Source organism: Pundamilia nyererei, unplaced genomic scaffold, assembly GCF_000239375.1.
Source record: "Pundamilia nyererei isolate P.nyererei 1_Seehausen unplaced genomic scaffold, PunNye1.0 scaffold00085, whole genome shotgun sequence".
NCBI classification, from domain to species: Eukaryota; Metazoa; Chordata; class Actinopteri; order Cichliformes; family Cichlidae; genus Pundamilia; species Pundamilia nyererei.
Genome location: NW_005187486.1, coordinates 2,352,124 through 2,364,897, shown reverse-complemented (window position 1 = coordinate 2,364,897; position 12,774 = coordinate 2,352,124). Strand labels below are relative to the sequence as shown.

Below are 12,774 nucleotides of genomic sequence, written 5' to 3'. Positions count from 1 at the left end.
AGGAGTCAGCTGCGGTGCTGTGAAGGTCTGGTCGACTCGCTGCTCCACGTCCTCAGAGCCTGCGTCAACACCTCCGATTACGACAGCAAGGTGCAGCAAAGCACAAACACACAAAGATGCACATGAGTGTGTGAGTCATGTTTTGTCACAGTTTATCCCCGAGAGAGTCATCCCAACTTAACCTGACCCAGACACAGCTGGAACCGCACTCTGGGGACCTGAATCTGATCCCTCAATACTCACATACTGCAGTATGTGCAAACTACAGCTACTGAGACTGCTGTTATAAGGATGCCCTGATTTAAACCAGTAAGAGGTTAACATCCATCCTTTATAATCTATGTGGTCTGTAAAGGGCTCTGCCAGAACACATATTTACTATTTGTTTCTTTTTTGTTATATGTGGAGTATTTAATTAGACAGAGACCTCTAACTGCTTGCTGCTCAAGATTTCTTTGAGGGAAGTCAAAAGTTATTTTTTCTGACAAATTCTCCTAGTAAAACTTTACTTTTGACCTATTAAGTAGTGTACAATAAGTGGTCGTCACCGTTACTTAGTTACCATTATATGTGATTGTACGTGGCCAGGCCACATAAACGTACTATACATGTGTTTAGATGTTATGCATTCATAAATTCAACTACAATTTTGACCACCAGGGTGCAACATTTTACCAGTGGGTGTGATGAAATGTTTTCAGGGGTGTGCTGATGTTTAGCATTTGCTGTTTGTTTTTAGGCACCACCTGATTTTAAATTACTAATACAATAATGGATTGAAATGTAGGCAAATCTTTTTAAATGCTTACTTGACTCACTTGCACCATCCTGTGGTACAAATTGGTATTGCATGGAAGTGAACCCTGGCCTGTGTTCATCTTCAGTTGATAACCCTTCAACACTTCACAGATAGATCCATAAGTACTTTTACTACTAAGTACTATTGCTGTGGTAATAGTTCCTATAATTTAAAACCTAGGAACAGAAAAATGTGTTTCAAGAATCAAACATAGGTGTTTGTGGCTATCACCACCAAGTAAAAAAAAAAAAAATTTATATATATATATAGCTGTATAGGCTTAATGATCATCTGTAGTTCACAAAAGATTCATTGATATGAAAATAAAAGACCCTGACCTTTAATAATGATATTAAAAGTTAATATAAAGCTTGAACCTCTAAAACACGATAACAAGCAAACTGGGGAAACATCCAAGGGCATCACATGTTCAGTACAGAAAATACAACTACAGCACAGAAGTGTTGCAGACGTGTGGCATAATATCATCATCATGCAAACAAGAAGAGGATGTAGTGTCCCAGCTACCTTAGCTAACAAATAGAAATAAATAGCTTAAGCAATAAAACGTCGATGTCAGTGCTCTGAAAATTCTAAACTACTTGCACAGACAAAACATCATATAACAGAAATAAACCTTTTGCACCATCCACAGGCTGAAACAAGAGCTCTGCAGAGCAGATGTCTAATGTTTGATTTTATGTGAAAACTTTCCTCTAGCACCACCATCAGGTTTCATTAGCAGGAAACACAGAAGAAGAGGCAGAAACAAAAGAAATGCTCAGTTCTCACTTTTACTTTCAGATAGTGGAGAACAGCGTCTGCACCCTGAGGAACCTTTCGTACCGCCTGGAGATGGAGATGCCCTCCTCTCGTCTCCTCGGCAACCAGGAGCTGGACACCCTGCTGGGGTTCTCCTCCCCAGCCAAGGAGCTGGACTACCTCTGCTGGGGCAAGAGGAGGCGTGGCAGGAAGAGAGGCGGCTGGCCCGACTCTAAGGTACGACTGAGGCCTTTTACAGGCGTTCTTTTAAAGCATGAAAAGATGTTTATGTGCTTTAAAAGTACTAAAAATATACAAGATGTGTATAAGAGCAGTTACCTGTTGAGCAATCTGAGAACTCAAAAGCTAGTCTGGTGATCTCAGGGAACCCTCCAGTTTATACCTGGCGCAGTCAAAAATGTACCCTGATCTGTTTGCTGGGGTCAGAGTGCAGATAGATCTTTAAAAAGCTATTGGATGGTGTTTTATTTTTTTCAGAATATTTAAACCGTTTGCCCTCCAAACGGACTCTGAATGCAGCGGGACTGATCCACAACAGAAACCACAAAAATCTCACCTTTTGCCTTCATATAATTTATCCCGACAGGAAAACTGGGCAGAAACTGGCACAGCTGTAAGGTTTGCTGTCCTCTGTATTCGTCAGCAAGTGAAAGCAAATATGAGCCATGACGGGTCCTTGTAGCTCTAGATTTAAACTGAAAACTGAAATCTTCAAAAGTTCTTAGCTGCCAGGCAGACGATAAAGAGGAAGACCACAGAGAAGCTTCATGGATTGCTTCATAGTTGGTGTGACAGAGGAAGATGATAGAGACAGGATAAGAATGAATTGGCTGCTCCGTGGGGTAGTTATTGATTCTAAGATGGTTTTAGGTGCTTGTTTTTATGTAAAGAGTTTATGTAAATAAAATTTTCCCTCTCCTGGATCAAGCAACCCTTAGAGGAATCGCCCTTTAAGCAGTTTAAGCACTCCCAATTATACAAACTCGACTTCACTTTCTGTGCCTTGGTGCGTTTGTCGCAGTGGGACGGTGTCGGGACAGTCCCGGGTTTCTCCCAGTCTCTGAGAGGAGCAGAGCTGCTGTGGCACCCAATGGTGGTGAAGCCGTACCTCAACCTGCTGGCTGAAAGCTCCAACCCCGCCACCCTGGAGGGCGCTGCCGGGTCCCTGCAGAACCTCTCTGCAGGAAACTGGAAGGTAAGACCTCGTCTAAGGCTAACACAAGGTGCAGATTTTCCTAATTATAGACAACACTGTGGAAAAGTCTTGAGCCACCAAGCAGTCAGACTTGTTTGTCCATTATAAAGCGCTCTTGAGCAATAGTTCTCCAGACTTTCTGAACTGTTTCTTTGGAACATCAGAACAAGCCATCAGCTTTCATCTCAGTCCTATTTTGCCAACTTCAGACCTCCAGTGAATACAAACAGAGACATCGCAGGTCAAGTCTTGTGTTTGTCACAGTAGGAATCTGATGGGTAAAAACAATATTTGACTCCTTTCGGGGCATTTAAAACTCTGTTTCTATTTTTGCAGTTTTCGGCCTACATCCGAGCAGCGGTGCGTAAGGAGAAGGGCCTTCCCATCCTGGTGGAGCTGCTGAGGATGGACAATGACCGGGTAGTCTGCTCCGTCGCCACCGCTCTGCGTAACATGGCATTGGACAGCCGCAACAAGGAACTGATAGGTACACACACACACCCCTCAACTGTTTATTCAAAGCCAGCACATACTCAGTCTTTGACATTACGTTGCCCCCTAGTGGTGACACAATCCTACATTTGTGCCCTCTCCTATCTGCAAACAAATTACAGTTAAAGTAGAGCTAATGCCTAAATGCTGCTCCTGGGAAGGGTGAACACCTAAAACTTACCTGTGAACAGTCATTCTTGGGTTGTGGCATCTTGCCACGCCCAAGTATAGAGCTGCAGTAAAAGGAACGAAAGACGGCCACTAAAACTGATTCAGCAAAACTAAACATCTCTTAATACTCTGCCTGCAAATAAACAGCACTGTTACACATTTACACATGTTCAGTGTTAATGAAATCCTGAAGTGGGTGCACAAATTTCAGACGTATACATGCATACAGGTTCAAACATATACTTAAGTATATATAAGAGACTTTGGGAAGGCCATTCCTGAAGCTTAATGCTAGCCTGCTGTATCCACTCGACCCCCAGTTGTGATGTGTGTTTGGGATCGTTGTCCTGCTGTAACATCCAACTGTGTCCACATTTCAATTTGTTGGAAGCTGCTGATTAGAGGTGAGGTTCAAGATTTTGGAGGTAGTCCTCCTCCTTCATTATTCCATCAATTTTGTGCAAAGTGCCACAGCAAAACAGCCCCAGAGCATGATGGTACCACCACCATGCTTAGCAGCTGGTATAGTGTTCTCAGGTTTTGAGAGCCGTACCTTTACTCCTCTAAACATCTTTTCATTTTGACCAAAAAGCTCAATCTTTGTCTTCTCTGACTATAAAGCTTTTCTCCAGAAGGTATTTGGCTCGTCTATATTGGAGCAGGGGCTTCTTTCTGTCCATGGTAATGTAAAACTCACTCCGCTGTGGACGGTGACGCTGGTGTTCCAGATGTTTTCAGTTCATGACAGGTTTGAGTCCTGGAGTCATCTTGTCTTCTTCTGGCAAATTGGTGACACGTCTGAATTACATGTACTTATTATTGTTTGATCTGATGATCTTGGAATCTGCAGTTGTTTAGAAATGGCTCGAAGAGACCTTCCCAACTTTTGTAAATCTACAATTCTCCGACATTAATTCAATCTTGTGCCACCAATTCTTGTTTGTTAAACTTGTTTGTTAATCCACTAAGAGCAGATCCAGACCTTCTGTTCTGTCTGTCTCTCCACCTGCAGGAAAGTACGCCATGCGGGATCTGGTGAACCGGCTGCCTGGCGGCAGTCCCACTGTGCTGTCAGACGACACGGTGGCATCAGTCTGTTGCACGCTGCATGAAGTCATCAGCCGCAACATGGAGAACGCCAAAGCTTTAGCCGACAGCGGAGGCATCGAGAAACTGGTGGATATCAGCAAAGGTCGAGGGAAAGGGTAAGACGTGACCACCTTCATGTTTTTATTATTGAACTCATTTCGCTACGTTTATAATGAGCATCTACCACTGTGACAGGTGATGGGTGACAGAAAATCAGGCACTCCTTAACTGGTTTAACTCATTTTATTTTACATACTGTGTGTGTCACAGATATTCGATGAAGGTTGTGAAGGCAGCTGCTCAGGTGCTGAACACCCTGTGGCAGTACAGAGAGCTGAGGACCCTCTACAAACAGGTGGGTACGAGCAGACACATGTGGAAGAACTCACACTGATGGAATTAAAACTCCATTTACACCTCAAGAAATTTAAAGGCTCTTTCAGGGAGATGCTGATTATCTTTCTTATCGTCTGTTTGTAATTCAGGGCACGGTAATCATTCAAGGCCTTCATTATCCAAAGTCTCTTTCAGAAGTGCACTCCCTTCTGTTAATCTGACTTCATTGGAATGAGAGTCCCTTGGTCACATCTATCAAAATGTGGGTGCTAAGATAAGAAAAGGCTATCAGCATATCACATCCCTCAGTAAATGGTAGATGGACTGGTTCTTATAGCGCTTTTCTACTCTTCTGAGCACTCAAAGCGCTTTACACAACTTGTGCATTCACCCATTTGCACAAGCACATTTTTCTAAGTGCTTTCTAAGTAACATTCACACACACGATGGATGCATCGGAGAGCAATTTGGGGTTAGTATCTTGCCCAAGGATATTTGGCATGCAGACTAGGGGAAGCCAGGAATCGAACCACCAACCTTCCGATCAGTAGATGATGACCTGCTCTACCGCCTGAGCTACAGCCAGTTGTGATGTGTGTTTGGGATCGTTGTCCTGCTGTAACATCCAACTGTGTCCACATTTCAATTTGTTGGAAGCTGCTGATTAGAGGTGAGGTTCAAGATTTTGGAGGTAGTCCTCCTCCGTCATTATTCCATCAATTTTGTGCAAAGTGCCACAGCAAAACCCCAGAGCTGTTTTGCTGTGATAAAAGTGTGATAAAAGTGACCTATGTACTGTGGAGTCTTTAAAAATTTGAAGCGACGGGACAAGCGGAGGACAAAACAAGAGGTATCGGGCCTAAATATATATATATATATATATCTAGAGCAGATGAAGAGTGTCTGGAAAAAAATGTCCTTAAGAAAGGAAAAAATCAAGCACTGATCATCACAATGATCCCAAACACACTGCCAATGCAATAAATACCTGGACAGAAAAACACACAGTGGAACACTATCAGTCATGGATCGGCCTCCCCGGAGCCCGGACCTCAGCATTATTGAAGCAGTGTGGGATCATGCTGACAGAGAACAGAACAAAAGGCAGAAACATCCAAAGAAGAGCTTTGAATGTCCTTCAAGAAACCTGGAGAACTATTCCTGGAGACGACTTATTAAAGAAATAACAAGAAAGAGAGTTCAGACTGTGCTGAAGAATAAAGGTGGTCACACCAAATACTGACTTTCAGCTCGTTAGCATGGTACAAACTGTTTTTCCCTTATTTGCTTGTATTTACATGTTTTTGCACATGCTTCAATAAATCGCTCTTCCTGTTTCAACTATAAAGAAAGGAGAAACATTCACAGCTGAAGGGACATGTTTCGTGCCATGAGGATGACTCATGATGTAGGATCTGCATAAATGACACATGCTGTAAAAGTCTCATCTTATATGATTCTTAGGAAAGCCAGATTTGAAACGGCAGCCACTGATATTACCAATTAAACACAGCAGCTGTTATGAAAGCCAAATTGACAAAGAATAAAGGAATTCACCACTGACTGTTACAGCCACAGGCAAAATTCGTAACAAACCTGTAACTCTTATGCGGTAAAAGTGTTGTGGCACAGGATTCAAACTGATGAAACCTTCCGGTCCAGTTGCGCCACCAATTGTGGTCATGACTTTTATGGTCAGAATTTCTAGGAACAGCCAAAGAGTGGAGGGTCTCAAGATGTCATCTCAGCTTTTTGCAGATTATGTGGTTCTTTTGGCTCCGTCGGGGGATGGCCCCTGTTTGCTTTGGGGTGGTTTACAGTTGAGTGTGAAGCAACAGGGGTGGGAATCAAGTCTGAGGCCATGGTTCTCTGACAGAAAATTTAATTCAGTTCAAATTATTATATAGCAACAGTTGCCTCAAGGTGATTTATATTGTAAGGTAAAGGACCCTACAATACTGTTCCCCACAGGAGATCAGGAGGAGGTGGTCAGGGAGGTCTGTGGCAGAAGGTGAATGGATGAAATCTACGTAAATGCAGTAATTTAAGTACATGTAGGTCCTCAACCATTCCCCCAGCAGGTGCTGCAGCAATTTGAGCATCTAAACAGCCTTGGAAACGTTTGATGTTTTTTGTTTTTTCCAGTATCCATAGCCTAACTCCATAAGGCTTTTGTCTATTCTATAGAGCCAATTTTGTTTTTTGGGGGGAGGTTTTAAATGTATGTATTCATATTAAAGAAACCCTGCAGGAGCTCCTACATGTGTGCACAAGCATGCCTCTTTATTTTCTTTTTGTCATACATGTGAACAGGATGGCTGGAACTACACCCACTTTGTCACCCCCGTCTCCACTCTGGAGCGGGACCGATACCGCTCTCAGCCGACCCTACCCACCAGCCCAATGCAGATGTCCCCCGTCATTCAATCAGGTGTGAGAGACATCAAACCGATGATCATATTTCAGTAATAGATTGTTGGGGGGGAAACAGGATTTGGTTTAAATCATATCACCGTTTTATTTTTCTGGTTGGCTTTGTTTTCAGGCGGTAGTGCAACATCCTCGCCAGCGATGCTCGGGATAAGAAGACACAGTTCAAACTATCAGAGGGCCCAGTCATCTATGCAACTCGACACATATTATGGAGACAACAGTTTACACAAACGGCAGTACACAGGTTTGTGGCATCCCTCAGGGATCTGCACACGTGCCGCTGGTGTTTCTCTCAAACAACCACCATTTCAGTTTGGAGTTATATTTATTTTACTCTCTACTTATGGATTTTTCACCTCAGGGTCAGAGAAGAAAACCCCATATTTCATTGGGACCTATTCCTCCCAGTCAGGAGAGGATCTGAGAAGATCCCAGGTAAGAAGCCTTTTGTTGTTACATCATACAGTAATGTCGTGCTCAATCATCCAGGTAAGGATGTTTTCTCAGTTTGGTTGATTTTATATAGACTGACTGATTACATTGTTTTCCAAGCACCCAGAGCCATTCTACGACGAACCCGACAGGAAGAACTTCAACAGCTACAGAATGTACCTGTCGTCCCCACAAGGCTACGGCGAGGAGCACTTTGAGGACGAACCGGCCCACCTGACCCCGTCTTCTCCCGACGGCTACGCCACCCAGTCGCTCCGATTCAAAGCCAACACCAACTATGTGGACTTCTACTCCACCACACGGAGGCCTTCAAACAGGGCGAACAAGTTCACCGGCTCCCCCGACTCGTGGGTGTAGAAAGAAAACAGACGCCATGGACATCAAGTCTTCACCACGTTGGCTGTCCGTTCCTGTGGGTGTATGTGTGCGGGGAGTGCGTTGTGTGGCTGCGTGAAAGGTTGCGGATGCATGTGGATATGTATGTGTGTGTCTGTACTGAAGCTGTGCTGAATGACCAGGGCTTGGTTTGCCATGTGCAGCTTTTGACTAAGTCAGACCGCACGATAATAATACCCGGAAAAAAATTATCCCTTTATTTTTGACTCCGAAGCTAAAAACAAACCAAACAAACACAAAAAAGTCAAAGTTTTATCAGAGGTTTATTGCATAACATAAAGAAGCAGTGCTGTATGAAATTGTTCGCTAGTTTAATGAGCTTCAGGCTGCAAAACTAGAATATTCTGAAATATTTCCACCATGTTGTTTGGCCGTTGCGTACAACTTATAATTCCCACACACTTGTAAAGGTGTTGGCTAGAGGCACAAACAGTCTAAAAGATGGACGTAGCCACCGTTACCTTACCCACCCCCCTCAGTGAAGTCCCTTCGAGCTGAGTGTCTTCTGGCTAAATGTGTCAAACGAGGAGTGGATCTACCGCACCCACTCCCATACCTTGCTTTATCAGCCTTTCATCCTTTTTGACATTAACAGGGACCACAATTTGCAAAATAAACACTATGCTGTATTCAGTAACACTTGAAAGTAGCGACTGAGACCATGAACTCGTTGGGAAAATGTTTACTGAGGTTGCATAGACTTCTACAATCTACAGTAAGAGCCAGAAATCCTTAGAGAAGAGTTTGCATGCTTGAAATCCCAGAAAGATTAAATCAGATTAAACTGGGAACTCCCCAGTTATCCAGGACTATCTCATAGAACCCCTATCAAACTGGAAGTCCACAGAGTGGCAGTTCTTGTGTATATTTAAGACAATTCTCTGATATAGCTATGACCTTACTGAGACTCGGTGCGTTAACCGTAATGTTAAATTCTGGAAATCATCGCCAAGTGTGAACAACCATCAAGGATCAAAAGTAAGTCTTGTTGCTTTGAGTATACTAAATTGGATTCTTTCTAAGGAAGATTTTGCGTTTTAATTGATAGGTTTTTTTTGTAAACAATGATCAGGATGTGAAACAAATTGTCTTGGGCTTTGCCATTTCTGCCAGAAGCTAAGTCTACAGACTAGCTAATGGGTTCCCAAGGCTTAGTCAAAAGGTGCTTTTTAAACAAAAGAAAGAAAAAAACCTAGCCCTGACATTGTTGTTTACTCGAGTGTTTGTTCACGTCAACTGATTTCATTTTTCTCTGCAGTAAAAGTGTGCAGTGTGTTGGCTTTATAACATAAATATCGTCCGCCAGCATCATCTTGAATGCAAGAGAAAAAGAAACTTGCTGAAGCTGAGGATCACACCTGGGACAAATTCTATTTACCAGTTAAATAAAACCACTACTCCAAACAACATAAAAGCTGCTCCAAATATTATTTGACCTGGGTTTGGAGATGAACATCCTCACGCTCATGAACCTTTAAAGACTCAGAGAACTGGGGTTAAACCTGTAACCCTCTGCTTTTCTGTAATGTTGGCCAAAAGTGCAGTATATCATAAAGTATGTGAAATATGTGGAAAAACAAAAGTGAACATCTATTTGTACAGATAAAAATGGTTTAACTGTCCTGTTACATTGTTGTATTCAATATGTAGAACTTTCTTATGTGATTGTGAGGAAGATTTTTGTATTATTTATCGATTATTTTTATTAATTTAATTGTGACCTGACCAAAATACCCAATCTGTCTGTTCTGTCTAAAACTGATAATGATGATGTGTTACAGAGGGAAATAATATGTATAGGGATTAAAGATTATATCACGATGAGACACCTGGAAGTTGCGGTTTTCTTCTAATTTTGAAATGCACACAAAAAAAGCAAGTTAAATAGATTATCTTTATTAGATTTAATTGCATCAGTTGTAAGATATATTTGGATACACGATGCTACAGCTAAAACAAAAAATGTACAACATGATGAGGTAAATGCATCCTGTACAGAAACTGCCCTCCCTGAGCATGCCTTTAACACAACAAGCTCTAGTCCATGCAGTTACATTCACTTATTCGTCGTCTGTGCTTGTTGCTGTCCTGCAACTAAGCCATTGCGAAATTGTAACATTCTACAGCAACATCCACAGAAACAAAAGCAACTAGCCCGAAAGTCACATTGCACAACTAAGGCCCAGTCCTACCCGAGGCGTCAGCCTTATGTTCAGCAGGGTAGCAGTCAAGTGTGGCAGCACTCATCCAGCCCAGTGACTGGTCGAATAGTGGCAGTCATCAAGCTCAATAACTGCCACTGGTCAAGAAGCTAATTCAAAGGGTGGGGGTCGTCATTAGAAGAGTAGCAGTCATCAAGCTTGACTGTAGGGTATCGTCCTCGAGCTTGATGACTGCTACTCTTTGATACCTAAAAGAAACTAAAATGGTAGACTATAACCAAAGAACAACTGTAATTGGGCCTTTTACACTGAGACAATAATGTACATAAAAATATGTTAAACAGGCACCATAAAGGAAAGCAGCACAAACGTCCAATGTACCACTAAAGGGTCAAGAGGCCTCGTTAAATTACAGTCTTGACGTTAAAAAAGAAAGTTACAAAGTCACAAGTCAATGTAGAGAAATGTGTTCATTTCTAAAGCTGGAGTGCTGTTTTGATGATTTCAGTTTTCTAAAGGCAAAAACTTGTCCAGCTTATCCACTGAGATTTTAATTACTTTGGCCTGAGGGGAAAACCTTTTTTCTGCCTTTGAATCTGTTTTTAAAGACTCTGACTGGCCAATCAGAAACTTTACAGATTGAGTGCAGACTATTACAACAATCCAGACACTGAAATTGTGTGGGGAGAAAAAATTTAAATCAGCTTTAAACCAGAGTTATAAACCAGGCTCATAGTCCTAGGAGCAACTGATTGGCTGGTCAGTGTTCCTCAAGAGCTACAGCAGCGCAATTTAATTGTATGAGATCCCTCTTTGCAAAACGACAAAAGAAGAAAAAAAATATTTTTGAAGCCCAGAGCATGTTTTCTAAAACCAAATCAAAGGGTTTCTTTTTATTGATTGTCACCTGTAATCAAACAAAAGTGTAAACACAAAAGTTATAAAATCTGGAAGACAAGACACATGCAAAGACAGTTGTGTGGAAGCATGTTTCTGCTGCCCAGCTCCAGCAACAACCTTCAACATCATCGAGGTTACAAACTTAAAGGCCCTGCTTTGAAACAAATCACATCCATAAAAGTAAGCATGAAGCTACATCCTGCAGGCAGTTAGCTTAGGTTAAAATGGTGAAACAGCCATTTTTATTTTAAGTTCTGTTTCCAGAAATAAATATTCCACTCCTTTCCTCCATTGATGTTTCAGAAAAGAGTTTTAAGCCTTGAACCAACCAGCAACAAGATAAATCGTGACGATAAACAGATTTTATTTGATCTACTAAATAAATAAATAAAGGGAAAAAAAGCTAAGGTACGGGGTCTGGGACTCATTCACCCATTCACTGCATCTAAGTGCTTTGAACCTAGCATTCTCCCTCATGGATGCACTGGGGGCCACTCAGTGTTCTGTTTCTTGCCCAAAGACACTTTAACATGAACACAAGACAAGCCGGGAGTTGAACCACTGACCTTCCAATTAGTAGATAATCCACTGCTGTGTACATAATGACTTTTAACAGTGAAAGAACTACTCGTCCAATAATACAATCAAATCCTAGATTCCATAGCAACCGACTTCCAGCCTTCTAGAATTTAGTGTTTGTAGTTTGTATTGTGCGTGAGTGGTCAAGTGTAGCCAAGTTATCGATGTGGCATGGTGCTATGTTCCTGACTGCAACTCGTCCATTCTGATGTTTGTGGGTTTACACATTTCCAAGGTTAATGTCATTCAACAGCAACTTGTAAAGCACTTTGAGGGCCCCGAAAAGCGCTATATAAATGCAATCCATTATTATTATTATTAACTTCCACCAATCAGAGATGCCGCTGTTTCAGTTAAGGATTGCGGGAAGAGTAGTTCTTCTCCGTTATATTATAAATAATACATTAATGTTTTATGTCACATGCCATCATTTTACAGTTTAGTATCTTGTAGTGAGTCTGTTTTTGGTGGGTACAATTTTTTGGTCCATAGTTAAAATACTTCTAAAAAATATGGATGAGATTTTCAATTCAGGATCTGTAAATAAGTTGTAGATGTTTTCCAAAATATGCAGGTAGCATGCATGTTAGGGCTACCCAGCTAACAGCAGAAATCATCTTCAGGCATTGACGTAAATGAGCTGGGGCGTAATTTGCTGATTATGCGTGTTAAATTTTTTTGCAATGAGTTGTAGTTAACACACTTAGTGATTACACTGTCCATAAAGAGCTCGGAGCAATTATCAACCTAATGGTCGCCATTTAGGCTACGGAGTGGGATGAGGCGTTTATCCATAGTAAACTGTTGTCTTCGGTAGGGATGGGTATCGTTTAGGTTTTATCCGATACCGGTGCCAAATCAGTACTTTTGAAACGGTGCCGGTGCTCAAACCGGTGCTTAAAGAATGGAGAACACAAAATTGGTCCAAAAACCTCTCATGGTCAGCTGGTTTTTTGTAAAAAGATAACAATGTTAGCCTTTTCTGC

At 41.8% G+C, this 12,774-nt stretch overlaps 1 protein-coding gene across 1 annotated transcript in view; it reads left to right on the top strand.

Moving 5' to 3' along the window:
• Nucleotides 1-9,975, top strand: part of LOC102209769 (plakophilin-4-like) — an 83,710-nt gene extending 73,735 nt beyond the window's left edge. The window contains exons 13-22 of the mRNA XM_005738704.2: nt 3-90; nt 1,604-1,798; nt 2,604-2,777; nt 3,114-3,264; nt 4,453-4,645; nt 4,800-4,884; nt 7,179-7,296; nt 7,411-7,542; nt 7,660-7,733; nt 7,851-9,975. Of these exons, the coding sequence (XP_005738761.1) occupies nt 3-90; nt 1,604-1,798; nt 2,604-2,777; nt 3,114-3,264; nt 4,453-4,645; nt 4,800-4,884; nt 7,179-7,296; nt 7,411-7,542; nt 7,660-7,733; nt 7,851-8,108 (1,468 nt within the window). The 3' untranslated portion in view covers nt 8,109-9,975. The remainder of the gene's footprint in view (nt 1-2; nt 91-1,603; nt 1,799-2,603; nt 2,778-3,113; nt 3,265-4,452; nt 4,646-4,799; nt 4,885-7,178; nt 7,297-7,410; nt 7,543-7,659; nt 7,734-7,850) is intronic.
• Nucleotides 9,976-12,774: the final 2,799 nt, after the last annotated feature.